At 55.5% G+C, this 23759-nt stretch overlaps 1 protein-coding gene across 1 annotated transcript in view; it reads left to right on the forward strand.

Moving 5' to 3' along the window:
- GTF2IRD1 (GTF2I repeat domain containing 1) overlaps nucleotides 1–23759 on the forward strand; it is a 116357-nt gene that overhangs the window by 25794 nt on the left and 66804 nt on the right. Inside the window, exons 2-4 of the mRNA XM_068967282.1 lie at nucleotides 14071–14199; nucleotides 18686–18827; nucleotides 21241–21396. Coding sequence (XP_068823383.1) covers nucleotides 14077–14199; nucleotides 18686–18827; nucleotides 21241–21396 — 421 coding nt within the window. The 5' untranslated portion in view covers nucleotides 14071–14076. The remainder of the gene's footprint in view (nucleotides 1–14070; nucleotides 14200–18685; nucleotides 18828–21240; nucleotides 21397–23759) is intronic.

Consider the following 23759-nt stretch of genomic DNA (forward strand, 5'->3'; position numbering starts at 1 on the left):
ACCCACTCCAGTATTCTTGCCTGGAGAATCCCATGGACAGAGGAGCCTGGCGGGCTACAGCCCATGCGGTCGCAGAGAGTCAGTCGTTCAGTTGCGTCTGACTCTTTGCAACTAACGTACACTTCCCTGCTAGCTCAGTTGGTAAAGAATCTGCCTGCAATGCAGGAGACCCTGGCTGGATTCCTGGGTTGGGAAGATCCCCTGGAGAAGGGATAGGCTACCCACTCCAGTATTCTTGGGCTTCCCTGGTGGCTCAGCTGGTAAAGAATCTGCCTGCAATGCCAGAGACCAGGGTTCTATCCCTGGGTTGGGAAGATCCCCTGGAGAAGGGAAAGGCTACCCACTCTGGTATTCTGGCCTGGAGAATTCCATGGACTGTATGGGGTTGCAAAGAGTCAGACACAGCTGAGGGACTTTCACTTCCATGGTGAGTGAAGGGTCCTGGATTCATTCCGGAGGCTCCTGTAATGGATTACTGTAAACTTGGTGCCTTGAGACAACCCGAATTTATTCTCTTGCCGATCTGGAGGACAGAACTGAATCAGCACCACTCAGCCAAAACCCGTGCTCCCTTTAGCGGCTCTCGGGGCGCATCTGTTACTCGCCTTCTGGTTTCCAGTGGCTGCTGGCGTGTCATGGCTGCAGCCACCTCACTCTGGTCCTCAAGGCCAACATCTTCCCATCTCTCTGCTTTGTCTTCACGTGACCTTCTGTGTTTGTCGCACCTCCTTATGTAGCTATATCGAGATGCATGGGGACTTCCCTGGTGGTCCAGTGGCTAAGACTCCACGCTGCCAACACAGGGGGCCTGGGTTCCATCCCTGGTCAGGGAACTAGGTCCCACATGCTTCGACTGAGAGTGAGTGCTGCATCTGTAAGATCTCAGGGCTTCCCTGGTGGCTCAGATGGTGAGGAATCTGCCTACAATGCAGGCGAACCAGGTTCCATCCCTCGGTGGGGAAGATCCCTTGGAGAAGGGAATGGCTACCCACTCCAGTATTCTTACTCTGAGAAGCCCATGGACAGAGGAGCCTGGTGGGCTATAGTCGATGGGGGTCACAAAGAGTCGGTCTTGACTGAGCAACTTTAACTATAAACTATCCTCCATGCCCAAACTAAAAACAAAAAGATCCTTCGTGCTGCAACTAAGCTCTAGAGTAGCCAAATTAAATAAATAAATATTTTTTAAATTAATTAAAAAAACGTTTACATGTAATGGCGTTTAGGGCCCACCCAGATAATCCAGGATAATCCCTGCATCTCAAGGTCATTAACTTAATCATATCTGCAAAAATGATTTTTCCATATAAGGTGACATTTCAGGCTTCAGACATGACTGTTTGAGGGACCTACCACAGGTCCTTAAGGGCAAATTTGAGCAGCCATTCTTATAGAAGGACTCTCTGGTAATATATACCAACTAGGAAGAAGGAGTCAGACACGACTGAGCGACTTCACTTTCACTTTTCACTTTCATGCATTGGAGAAGGAAATGGCAACCCTCTCCAGTGTTCTTGCCTGGAGAATCCCAGGGACGGGGGAGCCTGGTAGGCTGCCGTCTGTGGGGTCGTACAGAGTCAGGCACAACTGAAGCGACTTAGCAGCAGCAGCAGGAAGAATGAGGGGGTGGAAATTCCCAGCAACCCCACTTCTCTTCCCAGCTCAGCTCTGCCCCACACTGGCGTGGCCTTGCCCACGTGCCTGTGAACTTCTAAGTATATATTCAAGTTCTGTCCATTCTCCCAAACAGCTGCCCCCTGGGGATGCACCTGCACCTTCATACTCTGCCCTTGGGTGTGTCAGTTACTTGTCACTGCATAACAAATAGCCCCAAACTTAGCAATATCAAACAACAGTCATTTCTCATTTTAGTTTCACACACTGTGGGTTTTGACGAGACTCAGCAAGATGGCTCTTGCTTGGGGTTTCTCCTGCAATTATGGTCAAAAGATAGTTGGGGGAACTTCCCTGGTGGTCCAGTGCTAAGACTCTGTGCTTCCAGTGCCGGGGGCCCAGATTCGATTGCTGGTCAGAGCACTAAATCCCACTTGCCACCCTTGAGAGTTTGCATGCCACAACTAAAAAGATCCTGCGTGCTGTGGCTAAAACCTGGCACAGCCAAATAAATGAACAAACCAACCAATCCCAAACACTTCCCTTGACTCATAGAATGAGGGCTGTATATCTCCAAGCCAAGCTTGTCGCCTGTGCCTCTCTCCACAGAAATGACAATACCATCTATCCACTACTGTTCTCAGAGAACTCCTACTCACCCTTCAAAATCCTTTCAACAGTCATCAACTCAGGAAAACCTTGTTTGGAAACCCTGACTCCCCTAAGGCTAAACAAACAAATTATTTAAATGAAAGAGAGTTGTCTGGGCCAGCAGGGAGTACTTCCAGGAGCTGTGCAGTAAATGAATGGGGGTGAAGGGAGGGCCAGGAAGCATCTCCCCTGGGGCCTCCCCACAGTAGTAGCCAGGCCTCCAGCTTCTGTCAAGCTGCTGCAGGCTGCCCCCGATCCCCCAAGAGCGCACTGCCTGGGGACCGCGTCCCAACTGATGGCCGGGTGGGTATGCTCTCTGTTCTCTCCCGCTGTGGCGTCGCTGCGTGACCGCCAAGCACCCAGTGTAGACCTCGGAGTTCAACAACTGTGTATGGAAGGGAAGGAGGGGTGCCCACCACACGTGCCCTTGATACGGGGGAACCCGGACATGTAGGCACGTGGGAGGAGGGCTTCGGTTGCTTCACACCCAGCCCGCGGGTGGCTTGTCGCTCATCACTGCCCTGGACAGGCTGTTTGCAGGAGGGCTGGTGGCGTTTGTATCTTGGTTCACTCCTAAGCCAGAGGGACAGGTGACCGTCCCCAGCCTGGTGGGGCCCAGCCTCTCTGTCTCACTCTGGCTGGGGGCTGCTCTTGTTCTGTGTGTGTTATGTACACACTGTCTCTCTCTCTCTCTTTTTTTAACCCATCCCCTTTTGAACGCAGAAGCTCACTCACCTCCACCTCTTTAAGGACACACTCTTCAAGCTCTGGGTTGATTTTGAAGGTCTGGGGATTCCCAGTTGGGCCACTGGCCAGGGAAGGCCTCCGCCAAAGTGGCCCTGAGTTCTGGGGACAAGCTCACTTCCTGCAAGCCCAGGAAGGAGAAACAGACCATCTGCCCAGGGGTCTCCTCACCTGCACCTGCACTGGGGTCTCACAGATAAGGAAGCAGGGTGCCAGGTGGGCCCCCCTCTCTGCCAGCCAGCCAAGCCCACAGATCTTTCACTGCTCCAGGGGGAAGTGAGTTGAAGGCTCAGTCGTGGGGTGGAAGGAACCGGGCTTAGCCGGCGTGATCTGGACTCAGGCCCTGGCTTTGCTGCATCCTGGCTTTGGGACGCTCAAGCCTTGGAATCCTCCTCTGTGGAATGAGGACGGTTATACTGCTATATTTAAAGTGGATCACCAACAAGGACCTACTGTAGAGCACAGGGAACTCTGCTCGGTGTTATATGGCAGCCTGGATGGGAGGTGGGTTTGGGGGAGAATGAGTGCGTGCCCGCTTAGTCGCTCAGTCGTGTCTGACTCTGCGACCCCATGGACTGTCGCCTGCCAGGCTCTTCTGTCCATGGAATTCTCCAGGCAAGAATACTGGAGTGGGTAGCCATTCTCTTTTCCAGGGGATCTTCCTGACCCAAGGATCGAACACACGTCTCCTGCATAGCAGGCGGATTCTTTACCGTCTGCGTCACCAGGGAAGGCCCTTTGGGGGAGAATGGATCCATGTGTATGTATGGCTGAGTCCCTTCGCTGTTCACCTGAAATTATCACAACGTTATTAATCGGCTGTTTGGGCTTCCCAGGTGACGCTAGTGGTAAAGATCCCGCCTGCCAAGGCAAGAGATGTAAGAGACAGGGATTCAATCCCCAGATCGGAAAGATCCTCTGGAGGGGGGAGTGGCTACTCACTCCAGTATTCTTGCCTGGAGAATCCCCACGGACAGAGGAGCCTGGTGGGCTTCAGTCCATAGCATCGCAGGGTCAGACACGACTGAAGCGACGTAGCATATACCCCAATACAAACTAAAAAGTTCCCAAAAAAGATGAAGATAGTGTAAGGACTGGGAAAAAAAGAAAAGGGGGAAAAAATGAGGATGGTTGTCAGAATTAAGTGCTTTGGGGACTAACCCAGTCCTGGGACCTGAGAAGCAGCCCTGTGGCTCTCCCCCTCCCCGCCGGGCACCCCCTGCCCTGACTCTGGCCCCCTCTGTGTGTCCCCTGCCGGTGCCCCAGGTCCCTCATGGCATGGAGGACTGGCACCTGGGCTCCTTCAGTCAAGTTCATAAGCCCTGACCTGGTTCTCGCCTGCCTGCCTCCAGCCGTGAGCAGGGCCAGCCCACCGGTCTCATCGGCCAGCCACCCAGCTGGGCTGTCCCTGTGCCTGAGGTTCCTCTGAATTAGGGTCCTGCCCCAGGGAGGCACAGCAAGAGAACAGACTGAGTGTCAGCTGTCCCGAATCTCGTCCTGACGTTGCCACTCGCTTTTAGCAAAAATGTCATCCCTCTGGGGCTTGGTTTTCTTCCACCTTTAAGATGGGCCCAGGGGACTTCCCTAGTGATCCAGTAGCTAAGACTCCATGCTTCTAATACAGGGGGCCCGGGTTCAATCCCTGGTCAGGGAATTAGACACCACAACTAAAGATCCCGCCATGCCAAAACCAAGACCTGGCACAGCCAAATAAATAAATATTAAAGGGCTTCCCTGGTAGCTCTTGAGAAACCTATATGCAGGTCAGGAAGCAACAGTTAGAACTGGGCATGGAACAACAGACTGGTTCCAAATAGGAAAAGGAGTACGTCAAGGCTGTATACTGTCACCCTGCTTATTTAACTTAGATGCAGGGTACATCATGAGAAACGCTGGGCTGGAAGAAGCACAAGCTGTAATCAAGATTGCCGGGAGAAATATCAATAACCTCAGATATGCAGATGACACCACCCTTATGATAGAAAGTGAAGAGGAACTAAAAAGCCTCTTGAAGGTGGAAGAGGAGAGTGGAAAAGTTGGCTTAAAGGTCAACATTCAGAAAACGAAGATCGTGGCATCCGGTCCCATCACTTCATGGGAAATAGATGGGGAAACAGTGGAAACAGTGTCAGACTTTATTTTGGGGGGCTCCAAATCACTGCAGATGGTGACTGCAGCCATGAAATTAAAAGACACTTACTCCTTGGAAGAAAAGTTATGATCAACCTAGATGGCATATTCAAAAGCAGAGACATTACTTTGCCAACAAAAGTCCGTCTAGTCAAGGCTCTGGTATTTCCAGTAGTCATGTATGGATGTGAGAGTTGGACTGTGAAGAAAGCTGAGCGCCGAAGAATTGATGCTTTTGGTGGTGTTGGAGAAGACTCTTGAGAGTCCCTTGGACTACAAGGAGATCCAACCAGTCCATTCTGAAGGACATCAGCCCTGGGTGTTCTTTGGAAGGAATGATGCTAAAGCTGAAACTCCAGTACTTTGGCCACCTCATGCGAAGAGTTGACTCATTGGAAAAGACTCTGATGCTGGGAGGGATTGGGGGCAGGAGGAGAAGGGGACGACAGAGGATGAGATGGCTGGATGGCATCACTGACTCGATGGACGTGAGTTTGAGTGAACTCCGGGAGTTGGTGATGGACAGGGAGGCCTGGCGTGCTGTGATTCATGGGGTCGCAAAGAGTTGGACACGACTGAGCGACTGAACTGAACTGAACTGAACTGGTGGCTCAGTGGTAAAGAATCTGCCTGCCAGTGCCGGAGACACAGGTTCGATCCCTGGTCCAGGAAGATCCCACATGCCTCGGAGCAGCTGAGCCCAACGTGCCACAGCTAGTGAGCCTGTACTCTAAACCCCGGGAACCGCAACTAAGGAGCCCACATGCCACAAATACCGAAGCCCGTGCACCCTAGCGCCCCTGCTCTGCAATAAGAGAAGCCACTGAAGTAAAAAGCCCAGGCGCCACAATCAGACAGTAACCCCTGCTCGCACAGCAATGAAGACCCAGCACAGCCCAAAACAAATAAAATGGTTTTAAAGTGGCTAATTTAAGAAAGAATGGGCCCTGCTGCACTCCAGGGATGGAGGTCATAGCTGTCAGCTTGCTGGTAAATGGGCACTCCCAGGGGAGGTGGACAAAGAGAGGAGGAGGGAGCTGGAGGGGGAAGCAGGGCAAGGAGGGCGCAGTTCAGTTCAGTCGTTCAGTCGTGTCCGACTCTTTGTGACCCCATGAGCTGCAGCACGCCAGGGCTCCCTGTCCATCACCAACCCCCGGAGTTTACCCAAACTCAAGGGCATTGAGTCAGTGATGCCATCCAACCGTCTCATCCTCTGTTGTCCCCTTCTCCTCCTGTCCTCAATCTTTCCCAGCATCGGGGTCTTTTCAAATGAATCTGCTCTTCGCATCAGGTGGCCAAAGTATTGGGGTGTTGAACCCCTGGACGAAGGGGCCACCCGTTGCTGGAGGTCTGGTTCCCACCAGACTGAGGTCTTCCCAAGCACCCAGGTGATGCACAGCAGTAAGGACAAGGTCAAGGGCAGCCCCCCACCCCCAGCCTTCCAGCTGGCCCGAGCGCCCAGTGTGGGGCGTTTAGGACTGGAAACCCCTGCCGAAGTTCCGTCTCCTTGCCCTCGCCCTCGCCCCAGGGCCGGACAGAGTGGTCTTTCTGGGCCCGGCTCCCGTGGGGGCCTCCCTCCCAGGGGCAAGTCTGCCTTGAATCAGGGCAGCCGTGACTCAGCCGTGGACACAGCACTCAGCTAAGCTTTGGCTCCGACACTGGGCAGGCCTCCAGCTGTCGGCGGCCAGCAAAGCTGCCACTGTCTGGGCCAGGAATCCTGGGCAAGTGTGGGAGGCGGGCAGCGGGCAGGAAAAGCCGAGATGCTTGGAAACTTCCCCGGAGATTATCCAGGGCCAGTACCCGGTTGCATGTCAGAATCCCCGGGACACTGAAACGTACAGTGTCCTGAGTTTAAGGCAGACCTCGGGGCTTCTGGGAGTGGGGCCTAGGAAGCTGGACTGGCAGGTGTGGGTGGCAGCCGGGCTGCCTGCCCTCTTCACTCACAGGTGGGCAGAGCAAGGCTGGGAAGCCGGGTGACGGGGACAGTGTCACACAGCAGTATCCCTGCAGACCAGGGACCCAGGGTTTGCCCTCCACCTCCCCCAACTCTACCTTAGCCCGCCAGGCTCCTCTGTTCATGACATTGTCCAGGCAAGAATGCGGGAGTGGGCTGCCATGTCCTCCTTTCCCCACCCAGGGACTGAACCCGAGTCTCCTGCATTAGCAAGTGGATTCTTTACCTCTGAGCCACCAGGGAAGCCCGATCTGCTTTATGGGGCTTCATAAAAGCCCCAAAGGTTGTCCTGTCTGCTACCCGTGTGGCCTTCAAGCGCATCGGGAGAGTGGCTTCCTCCCCGTTGCTGTGATCTCCTGGATGAAGCAGCGCTCCCCACTCCTCTGGAAGACCCCCCTTTTGTCCCCTCCCCTGAGGAGCTCCCCAGACCCTCTCTCATCTCTAGATGAAATTGGGTATTTTGGACCCAAAGGCAGGACCTATTGTCCATGGCTTTGTCTCCTTTATTTGGTGTCTGTCCTTGTTCTCAGTGGCCAAGAGTGGTGTCTGGGCTCCTGGTCTTCCTGATGCCTGTGTCCTGGGGAGAGCACTCTGCCTGGGACTAAGGGGATTCTGTGCTAAAACCGGGACAGTCCCAGGCAAATCGGGACGAGCTGGTCAGTCTGGCTGAGCATCAGCTGTCGATTCCATCAGCTGATCTTCCTGCTTCCTGCATCGTGGCAGGTGTGAGCAGTAGAGTCCTCACGGCACGCGTCGAGGGGAAAGGACCAGGTTTGGGGTCAGAGAGACAGATGGACAGGCCTCATCCTCACTACCCACTGACTGGGGCCTTAGGCGAGTCTCTGTGATGGAAGGCTGATGTAGCAAGGAAGGATGCTCACGTGGGCGGGTGAGCCACCCTGGACGTTCTGACAAGCGTTGAGGTGGTGCTGATGCTGCCAGTCCTGGGACCACACTGGCAGGAGCACCTATACAGGACGCCTGTCGGGTCCCTCACTTTCAGTTTCTGGACCTTTCCTCCTCCGTGATCCAAATACATTCAAAGTTGCAATCCGCCAGATTACCTGTTGGGAGCCAGGCAAGCCTGTCGTTGCCGGACAATAGCTTTTGAACATCCTGGCTCCCAGCCAAAGTGGCTGACCATCACATTTGTTATTACCCCATGCAGTTTGCTGGATCTTAGTTCCCCAGTCGGGGATCGAACTCATACAGTGGGAGCTCAGAGTCCTAACCCCTGGACCCTGGAGCTAGGGAAGTCCCTAACTCCCCTAATATTCGTTGAGTGTCCTTGAAAACTCAACCAGGCGTTTGAGGCAGTGAAAATACAGTAAAGCAGACACCCTCCAGTCTCCCAGAGCCGAGTTCCAGTTGGGGAAATCTGGCAGGAAGCACGTGAGCAGGTCGCTTCAGACACTATGAAGGAAATGAATGAAGAGATGGGGGTGGGCTGCCATGTGGCTGCTGGGTCAGGGAGCTGATGGAGCAAAGAGGGCAACGGGAGAACATAGGGACCTGCCAGAACCTTCTCTTCTGGAGGAGCCGAGTCCAAGGCCCCCGAGGGGCGCACACGGTGTGTCTGGGCAACGGAAAGGGGCAGACGGGCCTGGGGCCCATGGGCCTACCGCTCGGGGAGGTGACCTTCTGCCAGTGGTGGGAACCCCCTGGAAGCTTCTTAGCGGGAAAGCCACGTGAGATGATGTGGCTGCTGTTTGCAGGGGGCCTGTGGAGGCAGGAGGTGGTCAGGGAGACCCGTGAGAGGCCATTGTCACGGAGTGGGTGAGCGAGGAGGGCGGCTTGGACGGGGAGGCGGCGAGAAGCAGGCAGACCTGGGTGCGTTCCACAGCTGAGCTTGCAGGACTCCTTGCCCCCCACCCCGGATCGTTTCAGGGGTGAGAGAGGTGGGACTCGGGGATGAGGTCCCTCGGTGTCCAGCTGCATCTGAGCTGATGGTGGGAGAGGAGAGGATCTGAGTGGGGAATGTGGGCTGTGTTGTGTTTGGATTGCTTGTTGGGCACTGAACAGTTGACGTGGAGGAGACAGCATCTCAGGAGAGGAGGGAGAGAGGTGGAGAAGCACCAGCGAATAGATGATGTGTAAGCTGAAAGAAAGTGAAAGTTGCTCAGACATGGCCCACTCTTTGTGACCCCATGGACTACACAGTCCATGGAATTCTCTGGGCCAGCATACTGGAGTGGGTAGCCTATCCCTTCTTCAGGGGATCGAACCTAAGTCTCCTGCATTGCAGGCAGATTCTTTACTAGTTGCCTGGAGAAGGAAATGGCAACCCACTCCAGTATTCTTGCCTGGAAAATACCATGGATGAAGGAGCCTGGTAGGCTACTGTCCATGGGGTCGCAAAGAGTCCGACACGACTGAATGACTTTTCTGTAATTATAGCTCTTTATCAGTTGAGCCACAAGGGAATGGGCTTCCCTGATAGTTCAGCTGGTAAAGAATCCGCCTGCAATGCAGGAGACCCGGGTTCAATCCCTGGGTTGGGAAGATCTGCTGGAGAAGGGATAGGCTACCCACCCCAGTATTCTTGGGCTTCCCTGGTGACTTAGCTGGTAAAGAATCCACCTGCAGTGTGGGAGGCCTGGGTTCGATCCCTTGGTTGGGAAGATCCCCTGGAGAAGGGAAAGGCTACCCACTCCAGTATTCTGGCCTGGAGAATTCCATGGACTTGCCTCCCGGCCAGGGAATGAATGGGACAGGGGCGGGGAGAGGGCCTCTGGTGGGGAAGCCAGGTGTGTGGCCCTGGTACCCTGGGAGAAATGTTTGTGGTGGGATGATCACAGCCCCACTGCTGCCTCTCGGCCCCCGCAGACCTTGTCCCCCAAGGAACCTGGGCGTGAGTGGAAGTCCCTTGTCATTCAGGGCTTCCTTGCTACTTGTCCCCCAAGGAACCTGGGCGTGAGTGGAAGTCCCTTGTCATTCAGGGCTTCCTTGCTACTTGTGCCCCAGGTTGGGAGCCAGTCACTGGGGATGTCACTTTTGATGGCCTCTCTGGGTGACATAGAGCAGCCCTTAGTTGCTCCAGCCTCATCGTGTCCCCATCCTCGCTGGCATGTGACCTGTGTCGTGGCTCAGACGTTGGCCTCTCATCCGTTCCCCCCAGGGACCGTCTCCTGTACTTTCTGAGTCACTTGCCTCCTGCTCAGCTAGCATACTCCATGCTCTCTGTTCTGTGCAGTCTGTTGATCTTATTGAGTGGTTTTCTTCTTCCTCATTTTCAGATTAGAAGTAGCCCCACCTGACACATTTCTCACCTTATACCTTACATTGGGATTCCCTGGTGTCTCAGATGGTAAAGAGTCTCGCCTGCAATGCAGGAGACCTGGGTTCGATCCTTGGGTCAGGAAGATCCCCTGGAGAAGGGAATGTCAACCCACTCTAGTATTCTTGCCTGGAGAATCCTATGGACAGAAGAGCCTGGCAGGCTACAATCCATGGGGTCACAAAGAGTGGGACACTACTGAGCGACTTCACTTTCACTTTTTCCACCTTGCATGTGAGAAAATAGGGGCTTTCAATGGTTGACCCCCACACACACCCGCCGTGTGGTTCTGGCAGCCCCAGGGCTAGGTCTCACCACATATGCATGGTTCCAGGCTCATAGCTCCCAGCCTGTTCCAGCACTCTGGGCGACCCCTCTTCCACCGGCAGCAGCTCAAGCCACAGAAACCTGCTTCTCTCAGGAGCTCAGGAGAATCTTCTCTGTCCTGGGAGCATGATGGACAGGGAATCAGGGGACAACCCACAGCCCAGCCCCCTCCGCACTCCCCTCCTCCTTCCCTGAGTCCCTGGCTCCTTCCTAAACGGATTAGGACCTTTGCCGGAAGGAGCCGGCAGCCGTCTGGGGCGACCCGGAGGCCAGGCCTGGAGCACTGTCTGGTGCCTCCTGCTTTGCCCTGATTTGATTTGCGCCCCAGCAGCTGGGAGGCTGGCAGCCTGAGGCCTTTCTGGATGTGGCTGAAGGGACTGGGGAGGGCAGGGGGGTGGCTGAGGGGAGGGGGCAAGGCTCTGTGCACCCCAGTCAGGCCAGCCTCTCAGCTCGCAATACCCCCACATTAGGCTTCGTGTTGCAGAAAGCCCCTGGCTGCTGTTTGGTCCATTAGCATGTCCTATCCAGGGCCTGGCATAACCCTCAGCATCCCTGAATGCTGCCAGTTTCAAGCTTTTATTGAAAAATAAGGCAAGAACTTGTGCAGTGGTTAGTATGCCTCACGTCTACTGCAAGGGGTGTGAGTGCAATCCCTGCTTGGGGAACTAAGATCCTACATGCCATGCGGCCAAAAAAAAAAAAAGATGGTTGATAGTGTATTTCAAATGTTCCATAGCTTTCCTGTCTGCTTGTTATCAAAGTTACTGATAATGGGATATTAAAACATTTGACTGTAATTGTGGATTTTTTTCCCCCTTAGGTAAGACAACCTAGGAGAATAAATACATTTCATAAACATTTAGACGTGAACCCATACTCACTTAGGGCAAGTGCTGACCTGGCCAGTTATTAATATTCATCTACAACTAAGTAGCCAGCTTGGGCCAGGATAGTGTCCGGAGCCAAACTCTTGTTGTTCCGTCACTAAGTTGTGTCCGACTCTTTGTGACCCCCATGGACTGCAGCATGCCAGGCTTCCCCGTCCTTCACTTTCTCCCAGAGTTTTCTCAAACTCAAGTCCATTGAGTTGATGACATCCAACCATCTCATCCTCTGTCACCTCTTTCTCTTCCTGCCTTCAGTCTTTCCCAGCATCGGGATCTTTTCCAGTGAGTCGGCTCTTCACATCAGGTGACCAAAGTATTGGAGCTTCAGCTTCAGCATCAGTCCTTCCAATAAATATTCAGGGTTGCTTTCCTTTAGGATTGACTGGTTTGATCTCCTTGCAGTCCAAGGGACTCTCAAGAGTCTTTTCCAACACCACAATTCAAAAGCATCCATTCTTCAGCGCTCAGCCTTCTTTATGGTCCAGCTCTCACATCCATACATGACTACTAGAAAAACCATAGCTTTGACTGTATGGACCTTTGTCGGCAAAGCGATGTCTCTGCTTTTTAATATGGTGTCTAGGTTTGTCATAGCTTTTCTTCCAAGGAGCAAGCGTCTTAATTTCGTGAGAAAAGCTCTAGCACATCCCTGATTCCTTTGAATGTTTCCATCGTTGAAGTTGGACACGTCTCACCATGTCACGTGTGACAGGCTCTGACATTTGCTGTTCTGTGTCATCGATTTCACGACCCACTAAAAGGCCACACTCCGTGGTTTGGACCACACTGAGCTGGGTCCTTGGGGTGCAGCAGGAATTGGCTGACCAGTCCTTGCCCTCATAGAGTTTATGGCCTGGTGGATGGGCAGCTCTGGTGGCAGAAGACACTCTGGACTTAGCACCAAGGCAGCAGGCCCAGCTGTCACCTGTTGGGGCTCTCCAACCCCCGGCCCCAGTTTTGTGCACAGACTCCCGCCCCGCCAGGAAGCCAACAGGGCAGGGCTCACAGACTCCCTCTGACTCTTGCAGCTCTGCTTCCTCCTCCCTCACCGGAACTGGCCACCTGGGGCCTCTGTACAGAGCACTAGAAGGCCTGAGCCTGGGCAGGGGATCGAGGGTCCCTGTCTCTGCTCTCTGCTCTCTCCTTTGCTTGGACTGACGAGGGGGCAGGTGGCCCATAGGAAGATGCTGGCACTGCGGCATTCTGGGGGAGGGATCCTCGGACCCGATTCCTGCGATCAGGAAAGGGAGGGGCAGGGTGGATGGGGGATGGGGAGGGGCCAAGGGAGGCTGACCTTTGTTATCTAGTGGGGCCCTGGCCTGGCCGGGTGATTTAGGACCAGCAGGCCTGTCCCCGCCAGGTGCAGCCCCGATACGGGGCCCTGATCTGAGGGCACCCCAGCTCTTTCCTCCAGAAGTCTCATGACAAGGGGCAAAGTCCTGTCTTGGGGAAACCTCGTCTGGGATGAAGGGGCCTCTGTCCTGCTGTATCTCTCTGCACCCCTGAGACTCAGTCCTGACAGCCAGGAAGTAGACTGAAGCTCCACAGCCTTGGGGCAGCAGCAGCCTTGCCCCTGGGAACTGTGATGGGGTCGCTTAGGGAGAGAGGGGAGGCCAGTGATGCCTGACCCATCATGGGAAGGAAGGGGAAGGAGAGGGGGCAATCCAGGGAGCCTTCCCAGCAGAGGTGACAATTGAAAGCTAAGGGGGCAGGGATTTCCCTGATGGTCCAGTGGTTAAAACTCCACTTTCCAATTCAGGGGGCAGGGATTCAATCCCTGGTAAGAGACCTAAGACCGGCCCCCCCACCCCCGCCACCACCATGCTATGCAGCGTGACCAAATACTAAAAAAAAAAATAAATTTTTTTTTTAAAGCTAAGGAGGCAGTCAATGGATGCCAAAGGGGCCAGGGAGGGCATTTGGACAATAGAACCAGTGACAGCTGAAGACCCATAAAGGGTGGGCATATGTCTGGAGGATGGTGACATTTAGAGGACTCGGAGCATGGGGGTATAAGGCGGAGCTGAAGCAAGGGACAAGTCTGGAACCTGGAATACCGAGCTGAGGAGTCGAGAGCTAGCGTGGGTAGTAGGGAGCTATGGAGGCTGTGTGAGCAAGGGCGGGCCACGCCAGAGCAGTGTGTGGGGGGAGAGCTGGCATTTAGGGCCTGCCAGGCAGACTACTCCTGACACCGGGCTTGGCTCCGGGGTGCAGACTTGGGGAGACAAGCCCTCGGTTACTCTGCCGCCTGTCTCCCACACCTGTGCGCACCGTGCAGGCTGCCGCGGCTCCAGGCCTGTTAGAGCTCAGAGTCCTTCATGCATGGAAGACCCTTGGGGGAGGAGAAGAGCAGTCCTTGACTCGTCCCACCTGGGAGGTGGAGGTGGTCTCGGGGGCTCAGCTGGTTATCAGGGGGACAGACACTATGTGTGCCCCGCCCCGCCCACCTCCACCTGCTCCCCGCCTGCCTCCCTCCATCCATCCAGGCAACCATGGCCTTGCTGGGAAAGCGCTGTGACATCCCCGCCAACGGCTGCGGGCCTGACCGCTGGACCTCCGCCTTCGCCCGCAAAGACGAGATCATCACCAGCCTCGTGTCTGCCTTAGATTCCATGGTGAGTGCCCCGGGGGGCAGTGGGACAGCTGGCCTTTGTAACTCAGGTGCTCACAGGAGCCCCGCCGATCTAGGCCTCAGTGTCCCCCACCTGCCCCAAGGCCTCTGCCCTTCCAAGCAGGCAGGAGACTTAAGTGAGATCAAACCTGTGAAACCTCAGCCCTCGTCCCCTTACCCTTTGTCTTCATTTCGTCACCTCTCGCACTTCAAGTCCCATCCCTGGGATGGTCACAAGTCTCCCTCCCTGGTGCCTCCCTGGAGGTCCAGTGGATAGGACTATGCTCCCAATGCAGGGGGCCCGGGTTCAATCCCTGGTCAGGGAACTAAAGATCCCACACGCTGCAGCCAAGATCACAGATCCCTTGTGCTGTAGCTAAGACCCGGAACAGCCAAATAAATGTTTATGAATAACCAGATAAACTATTTCAGTGACTCCATTACACTAAGCAGCGTTTCTGGAGCTTGGGGGGCCCACATGTGGCTAGTGATCATGTTATCAGACAGTGTAGAAATAGAACATCTCCGTCACTGCAGAAATTCTAGGGGACCATTTCCAGTGGCTCAGCGTCAAAGAATTGGCCTGCAGTGCCAGAGACCTGGGTTTGAAAGATTCCCTGGAGAGGGAATGGCAACCTGCTCCAGTATTCTTGCCTGGAGAATCCCATGGACAGAGGAGCCTGGTGGGCTACAGTCCAAGGGGTCGCAGAGTTGGACATGATGGAGTACGGCTGGCAGTGCTGCCGTGGAGGGTGTTTCAGAGGCTCCTTGGAGGAGCTGATGGCCCTCTGTCCTCGTGCCATGACCAGGACAGACTCCCCCACCGCCCTGCAACGAGGCCTTTACAGGTGTCCTGAGGGACCCTCGTGGATGGCAGTGGCACTTGATTGACAGTGCCTTAACTCTGCTGGCACCCTCCAGCCCTTGAGCCAGGTCCTCAGGCAGTCTGCAGTGCAGGGGGTCAGGGGGCAAAGTGCTGTCTGCTCATCACCTCCCCCCATCCAGTCTGTGACCCTTTTCCAGAAGCTTCCTTGTGACCCCCATTCTCTGTGCCTCTGGGTGAATCCAGTCCCCGCAGTGACCTCAGCTTCTTCGGCTGTGAAGTGACCACATAGCAGAGGCTCGCCTCCAGCCCTGGTGGCCTCCCCTTGGAGACAGCTGAATCTGTTTGTTTGTTTTACCATGTTGCCTCGGGGAAAAGGAAATCTTAGAGAGAGGAAATGAACACCATCCCTGCCCCAGGGGACAGTCTTGCTGGCCCTGAGATGTCTCCAGCTTCCTCACCAGGGCGACTCCCTGCCAGAGCTGCCACTCAAGGCATGACCATGGCCCAGAGAGGGTGTCAGTTCAGTTCAGTCGCTCAGTCGTGTCTGACTGTTTGCGACCCCATGAATTGCAGCACGCCAGGCCTCCCTGTCCATCACCAACTCCCGGAGTTCACTCCAGACTCATGTCCATCGAGTCAGTGATGCCATCCAGCCATCTCATCCTCTGTCGTCCCCTTCTCCTCCTGCCCCCAATCCCTCCCAGCATCAGAGTCTTTTCCAATGAATCAACTCTTCGCATGAGGTGGCCAAAGTACTGGAGTTTCAGCTTTAGCATCATTCCTTCCAAAGAACATCCAGGGCTGATCTCCTTCGGAATGGACCGGTTGGATCTCCTTGCAGTCCAAGGGACTCTTAAGAGTCTTCTCCAACACCACAGTTCAAAAGCATCAATTCTTCAGCGCTCAGCCTTCTTCACAGTCCAACTCTCACATCCATACATGACTACTAGAAAAACCAGAGCCTTGACTAGATGGACCTTAGTCGGCGAAGTAATGTCTCTGCTTTTGAATATACTATCTAGGTTGGTCATAACTTTTCTTCCAAGGAATAAGCGTCTTTTAATTTCATGGCTGCAGTCACCATCTGCAGTGATTTTGGAGCCCCCAAAACAAAGTCTAACACTGTTTCCCCATCTATTTCCCATGAAGTGATGGGACCAGATGCCATGATCTTTGTTTTCTGAATGTTGAGCTTTAAGCCAACTTTTTCACTCTCCTCTTTCACTTTCATCAAGAGGCTTTTTAGCTCCTCTTCACTTTCTGCCATAAGGGTGGTGTCATCTCCATATCTGAGGTTATTGATATTTCTCCCGGCAATCTTGATTCCAGCTTGTGTTTCTTCCAGTCCAGCGTTTCTCATGATGTACTCTGCATATAAGTTAAATAAGCAGGGTGACAATATACAGGCTTGACGTACTCCTTTTCCTATTTGGAACCAGTCTGTTGTTCCATGTCCAGTTCTAACTGTTGCTTCCTGGCCTGCATACAGATTTCTCAAGAGGCAGGTCAGGTGGTCTGGTATTCCCATCTCTTTCAGAATTTTCCAGTTTCTTGTGATCCACACAGTCAAAGGCTTTGGCATAGTCAATAAAGCAGAAATAGATGTTTTTCTGGAACTCTCTTGCTTTTTCCATGATCCAGCGGATGTTGGCAACTTGATCTCTGGTTCCCCTGCCTTTTCTAAAACCAGCTTGAACATCAGGAAGTTCATGGTTCACATATTGCTGAAGCCTGGCTTGGAGAATTTTGAGCATTACTTACTAGCATGTGAGATGAATGCAATTGTGTGGTACTTTGAGCATTCTTTGGCATTGCCTTTCTTTGGGACTGGAATGAAAACTGACCTTTTCCAGTCCTGTGGCCACTGCTGAGTTTTCCAAATTTGCTGGCATATTGAGTGCAGCACTTTCACAGCATCATCTTCCAGGATTTGAAAGAGCTCCACTGGAATTCCATCACCTCCATAAGCTTTGTTCGTAGTGATGCTTTCTAAGGCCCACTTGACTTCACATTCCAGGATGTCTGGCTCTAGGTGAGTGATCACACCATCGTGATTATCTTGGCCGTGAAGATCTTTTGTACAGTTCTGTGTATTCTTGCCACCTCTTCTTAATATCTTCTGCTTCTGTTAGGTCCATATCATTTCTGTCCTTTATCGAGCCCATCTTTGCATGAAATGTTCCCTTGGTATCTCTAATTTTCTTGGAGAGATCTCTAGTCTTTCCCATTCTGTTCTTTTCCTCTATTTCTTTGCGTTGATCACTGAAGAAGGCTTTCTTATCTCTTCTTGCTATTCTCTGGAATTCTGCATTCAGGTGCTTATATCTTTCCTTTTCTCCTTTGCTTTTTGCCTCTCTTCTTTTCACAGCTATTTGTAAGGCCTCCCCAGACAGCCATTTTGCTTTTTTGCATTTCTTTTCCATGGGGATGGTCTTGATCCCTGTCTCCTGTACAATGTCACGAACCTCATTCCATAGTTCATCAGGCACTCTATCTATCAGATCTAGGCTCTTAAATCTAGAACCTGGCTTAGATCACATAGCAGTGGAATTGTGATTAGAAGCCAGACTTCTGACTGTCCACAGAGCGCTAACTGAGATAAAAACCGACACTATCAGACGCTGCTGCTGCTGCTAAGTCGCTAGGAAATCAGTCCTGAATATTCATTGGAGGGACTGATGCTGAAGCTAAAGCTCCAGGACTTTGGCCATCTGATGCAAAGAATTGACTCATTGGAAAAGACCTTGATGGTGGGAAAGATTGAGGGCAGAAGGAGAAGGGGGTGATCAAGGATGAGATGGTTGGATGGCATCACCGATTCAATGGACGTGAGTTTGAGCAAGTTGCGGGAGTTGATGACGGACAGGGAAGCCTGGTGTACCGCAGTCCATGGGGTTGCAAAGAGTCGGACACGACTGAGTGACTGAACTGACTGACTGACTACTGCATGCCACGAGCTTTGCCGGTAGGCTTTCCCAGTGAGGTGGGTCAGAGGCCTGAGATGCTGGTGGTCTTGGTTGCAGGGCCTCCGTGTTAGGACTTCCTGTGCCCTAGGCCCACCAGTCTCAACTCTGGGGCTGTAGAAAGAACCTCTTTGCCTCATCCCTGCACTGGCTGCCCTGATTTAGAGATTCATTCCCACCAGCCAGGCCCCACTGAATCCCCAGTACAAGGCCATTGGACCTCTGGGAGCTGGATGGTTTGTCTCCATTTTATAGACTGAGAAACTGAGGCCCAGAGGAGGGCATGTCTTTTAGAAAGAAGCTGGTGCAGGATTAAAGCCTAAATCTAGCCTTGATTCTCCTAGGACCCGTCCCACCTCCTCATCGGGGACTTAGAGCCCAGGACAGGATTGCCTCTGGGCTGGGGCCAGGCCTGAGGCCAGAAGCCCACCCAGAGCAGGAGGGCCTGAGGGTGGGACACAGACCTTGTGTGCCTTTGTCCTCCTCCAGAAACCATAACCTTGTCCTCTTCCCCTGACCTTGGCCAAGCTCTATGGGGGTCATTCATTAATTCCCACTGCAGCATCTAAGACCCAAGACGTTGAGCTGCAGGGGGGATCTCAGGCAGCTGGGGCCTCAGCTCTCATCCCCCCAAAGCTGGCCCAGGGGGTGTCCGGAGTTGGGGGCCCTTTCCCGGGCTCACATCCCTGCTCCCCACGCAGTGCTCAGCGCTCTCCAAGCTGAATGCCGAGGTGGCCTGCGTCGCCGTGCATGATGAGAGCGCCTTCGTGGTCGGCACCGAAAAGGGGAGAATATTCCTGAACGCACGCAAGGAGCTGCAGTCAGACTTCCTCAGGTTCTGCCGTGAGTACTCGGGGCTCCAGAGGGCCGGGGCCCACCGTCCTGGAGGACGGGAGAGCTGGCACCTCACTGGGTCCCTGACACAACGCCAGGTGACCGTCCTGTGTCGGGGGAGACACGGGGCAAGCAGGGTGGGTGCAGGCTTCCCAACGTGGCATTGTCGCGGTGGAATCACACTGCAGTCCCTCGGGCAAGAGAGACAAGCCGACCCAGCCCCGGGTGGTCCAGACGCGGCCGCCTCCATCCGCTCAGGGACAGAAGGGGACACTGAGGCCCAGCGCTGTGGCCCCATTCCTGTGCATCCCTGACACGGGGACTGAGTCCACGTGCTCGGCTAATAGTTATTGAGCGCCTGCTGCGTGCAACACCCTTGAAGCACTAACTCCTTCATCCTGACATCAGCCCTGGGAGGCTGGTGCTGACCCTGTCATGGTAACAGAATCTTGGAACCGCCTCCTGGAGGCCCCTGGGGATGAAGTGACTGGGGACTCGTCCCGCACGTAGAGAATGCTCTAGAAACGGGAGCAGTGAGGGATGAAGTGATGAAGAGTGCTGGGCGCTGGAGCTCTCTGCTGTTCCCAGTGGGCCCAGGGGACAGTTGCCCCCAGTCTACAGATGAGAACATGAGATGCAGTGAACGTATCTGGGGACAGTGGTGGGGGTGTGAAACGCAGCCAACGGGTGATGGAGGTGGGGTCTGCCCTTTCTAAATGGGGGGTGCAGCCTGTGCACCCCCTGGGACCCCTGCTAAGGGCCCCTGTTGCTCCCGGAAGAGATGAGCCCTCCGAGCTGTGAGCCAGTAGCCTCCACCCAGAGGGGTCACTCTGAAGCCCCCAACTCTCCAGTGCCGCCTGGGCCTCCAGGGCTCCTCAGAAGCAGGCCGGGCCTCTGTGTTCTCTCCTCCCTGCATCCCTGGCGCCCAAGCGCACACCCCCGGCTCCGTGCGTGTCCCTGCTCACCGACACCTCCGTCCCTCCTGTTCCCCCCTCCTGACAGGCCCTCCCACCCCCTGTGCCTGGCAGATGCCCCCCATCCTTCAGACTCACACCCCTCCCGGCCTCATCCATGCCCCTCCACCCAGCGCCCAGGCTGTGGCTGCCCCAAGCCCACTCCATGCACTCCTCCTGTGCCCACAACTTCCATCTGCACGCCTGGTGCCCCAGCTTGGTGGTGAGCTCCCCAGGGAGGGGGGTTGGCTTCCCCTCTTGGGAGGTTAGAACCCACATGGGCATGCAAGCCCGTGGTTTGGGAGACTCAGAGTTCTTGGGGCTAAGAGCAGGCCCTGGAGCCAGACGCCTGGGGCCGCGTCCCAGCCCTGCCACCTGCTGGGCCTTAGTCTCCTCATCTGTGAAAGGGGACCACGGTACTACCCTCTCCTGGGTCAAGCTGAGGATTAAACGGATAATACATGGCAAGCACCTAGAACACTGCCGGGCACGTAGTTCATGCCCAGTAAACGCCAGCCATTGTTTTCCTCGCTGTCAGTAGCCCTTTCATTACCCAACCCCAGGTCCTGGACTCTGGGGTTAGCCATTTCTGGGAAGGCTGACCCCCGGTGCTGGGACACATCATAGTATCCTTACTAGGGTCCAGCTGCTTCCCCAGCCAAACCCCTCTCCCACCCGGCTCTCAGAGCTTGTCCCCTCTCCAGGCTTGGGCGGGAGACCTGGGCCTGGGCAGGGTGGGCAGTGGCAGGGTCTGGCCCTAGTGGGCCAGGCTGGGAGCCAGCGCAGAGCCTGGGGAAGGTGCACCTGGCTTCCCAGAGCCGGGCAGAGCCGCTATTTATAGCGCCGGGAACTTGGCTGGTTTATTTCAAGCTTCACAGGTCCCCAAGGAGAGCAGACTCCAAGCTGAGAGGGGGGGCCCCCGGGCCCTCCTCTCATTCTCTTTCCAACGAAGTTTCTAGCATCCTCCCTACGCTCCCAGGCCCCCACCCTGGCCCAGCCTGGCATGAAGTGCTTCACAGCCCCCTTCAGCCTCCTGCTGGGGTCCCCATCATCTCCCCATTTGGCAGAGCAGAGAGGTAGGACCTCGACTGGTTAAGACAGAAAGGGGTGCTGGACCAGACATTCGTTGAACCCCAGTTTTGCCCCAGGCCAGCTAGTCTCCTGGATGAGAGCTGACAGACTGAGGCCCGGAGAGGGAAGGGACTTACCCAGGGTCAGCCGGTGAGTTAGAGGTAAGCAGGGATGAGGGCCCTGTGCTGGGCACTGGGCACTCAGATGACCAGCCTGGCCCTAGGCAGGGTGGCTGGGGCAGACCTCACTCACTCATTAATCCTTCATTCATTCCTCCGTGGGCACTCCGTGTTGCGTGCCCAGCTGCAGGACTCAACCCAAGCCAGGGACATCCCCGCTCACTGGGCTGGTGGTGAGATGAGAACTCACCACGGCCTCACATGCTCTGTGTCCTGCAGGAGGGCCCCCGTGGAAGGAGCCGGAGGCAGAGCACCCCAAGAAGGTGCCACGGGGTGAGGGTGGCGGCCGGAACGTCCCACGGTCTGCCCTGGAACATGGCTCGGACGTGTACCTTCTGCGGAAGATGGTAGAGGAGGTGTTTGATGTTCTTTATAGTAAGATCCTTCCTCATTCCATTTGGGGCCCCCAGGTGGGTGGGAGCCCCCGGCCCCACCCTCTCCAGCTGAGGAGGCCCCGCTCCCGCCATTGCAGGCCGTGGGCAAAACCTCAAGGCGTGGGGGCCTTCTCCCCTTCACCCCCCAGCTCCCTCCCATTCTGCATCCCCAGGCATGGATCTCCAAGCCCAGCCCCATTTCCTTGAACCACCATCCCTGCCCTGATCTAACCTCCAGCTCCCTACCGCTCCCCCACCTGCCCTGTGCCAGGCATCTTCCTAAAGCACAGGCCTGACCACAGAGCTCTTTCCTCTGCTCCCTTCTTGGGCTCCCCGTCACCCTGGGCGTGGCATCAGCCCCCGCCCCAGCCCGCCAACCCCCCCTCCAGCCCTTCTGACCCCCTTCCTCTTCTCCCACTCACTGCGGCTTCATTTCACACCTCCTCACCTTTGCTCTGCTGCGCCTGTCGGGCCTGCCCTCCCCTCTGTCTGGTGGACACGGCATTGCTCTCTGAGGCTCAGCTCCAGGAAGGCCCCAGCTCCGAGCTGGGTTAGGGTGCCCTGTGGGCACCACTGGGCCTTGTGGCCTTGCCCAGCTGCTCTCCAGGATCCGGGACTTGCCTGTACTTTCTGCTGTTCTTAGCCTGCAGTTTCAGAACCCAGCAACAGCAGGAGCCCAGAGGGTGTTTGTTGAATGACTGAATGAAGGCTAACTGGCCATCCAAGTCGTTCCCCTGGAGTGGGATAAGGGGAAGGGATGAGCAGGCCTGGCCTCCCTCAGGACATGTCAGGTTGCCGCCAGGTATCCGGCCCAGTGGTGACCTCCACGCTCCCTGGGTGATCTCAGGCGGGTCCCTTCCATCTCTAAGGGCCCCCCCCATTATTTCTCCTGTGCGTTATTCCTTCCCCTCCTGTAGCCTTTGGCTTTCTGGAGCAGAGGTCTGGGCAAGTGGGGAAACCCTGCTGGACTCTAGATGTCAGTAGAAGGAAACCAAGAAGAGTCAGGGTCTGGAGGCCCTGGTGGGCACGCGGGCCCCCTGGGATGGGAGGACTGGTCACGCGTGGAGGGCTGTTTCACTGCAGACACTCTTGCCAGATACAGGGCACATGCCCAGAGCCCCTGCGCCCCTGCTCACTGTACCCCGACTCTGCCTGCCTGCTTCAGGCAGAGTCAGGTGTGGCTACTAGGGACAGAGCTTCCTTCTGGCTCCTGGTGCGTGCATCAGTCGCTTCAGCCGTGTCCGACTCTTTGCAACCCCATGGACCTTAGCCCCCTGGGCTTCCCAGGTGGCACCAGTGGTAAAGAACCCGCATGCAGTGCAAGAGACATAGGAGATTCGGGTTCGATCCCTGAGTTGGGAAGTTCCCCTGGCGGAGATTAGGGCAGCCCACTCTAGTATTCTTCCCTGGAGAAACCCAAGGACATAGGAGCCTGGCAGGCCATAGTCCACAGGTTGCAAAGAGTCGGACATAACTGAAGCGACTCGGCACACACACACACACACAGACTGTAGCCCAGCAGGCTCCTCTGTCCATGGGATCCTCCAGGCAGGAATACTGGAGTGGGCTGCCATTTCCTCCTCCAGGGGATTTTCCCGACCCAGGGATCGAGCCTGCACCTCTTACGTCTCCTGCATTGGCAGGCGGGTTCTTTACCACTAGCGCCACCTGGGAAGCCCTCTGGCTGCTGGTGGGGGGTGGCAGAAGCCCATGAGCCCACGCCCCTTGGCCACCCCCTTCCTTCCCCGCTTCCCTCGTGCTCACCATCTTTTTTTTGTGGCCACAGCATGTGGAGTGTGGGATCTTACTTAGTACCCCAGCCAGGGTAGGGGGGTACTTGCGCCCCTGCATAGGGAGTGTGGAGTCTTAACCACGGGCCCACCAGGGAAGCTCTTGCCCATCTTCTCAGCCTGTCTGTCTGTTCTGTCTCTCGCTTCCTCTCCATCCCTCTCTTCCTCCCCTGCCCTCCCCTCTCTCATCCTTTCTCCTTCCTCCCTCCGGCAGTTGCCCTTCCTCTGGGTGTTCTCTGTCTCTCACCGCCCCCTCCTCACCTCCTGCCTGAGCCCCTGGCCCTGCTTTCCCTTCCACCCAGATGCCCGGAGAAGAGAGTGGCAGGGGAGCCAGGAGACCCTGTTGATGGGCAGCCGTGGCCCTCGGCCGCAGGGGGGCCGTCCACAGCCCCCGCCTGCTCCACCTGCAGGGGGGTCAGTCTGTGTGAGGTTGGCAGGCGAAGGGGCCTGTGGGGTCCAGTCTCCTGGGGGCCCGGCACCGTAGGGAGTGGCTCAGCACAGCCCCAGCTCTGGGGCGTACCCGGCCCCCGCCCCGTCCTGGCTGCCCTCTCATCAGGCCTCTCTCCTCCACCCC

Source organism: Capricornis sumatraensis, chromosome 3 (assembly GCF_032405125.1).
Source record: "Capricornis sumatraensis isolate serow.1 chromosome 3, serow.2, whole genome shotgun sequence".
Taxonomy (NCBI): Eukaryota; Metazoa; Chordata; class Mammalia; order Artiodactyla; family Bovidae; genus Capricornis; species Capricornis sumatraensis.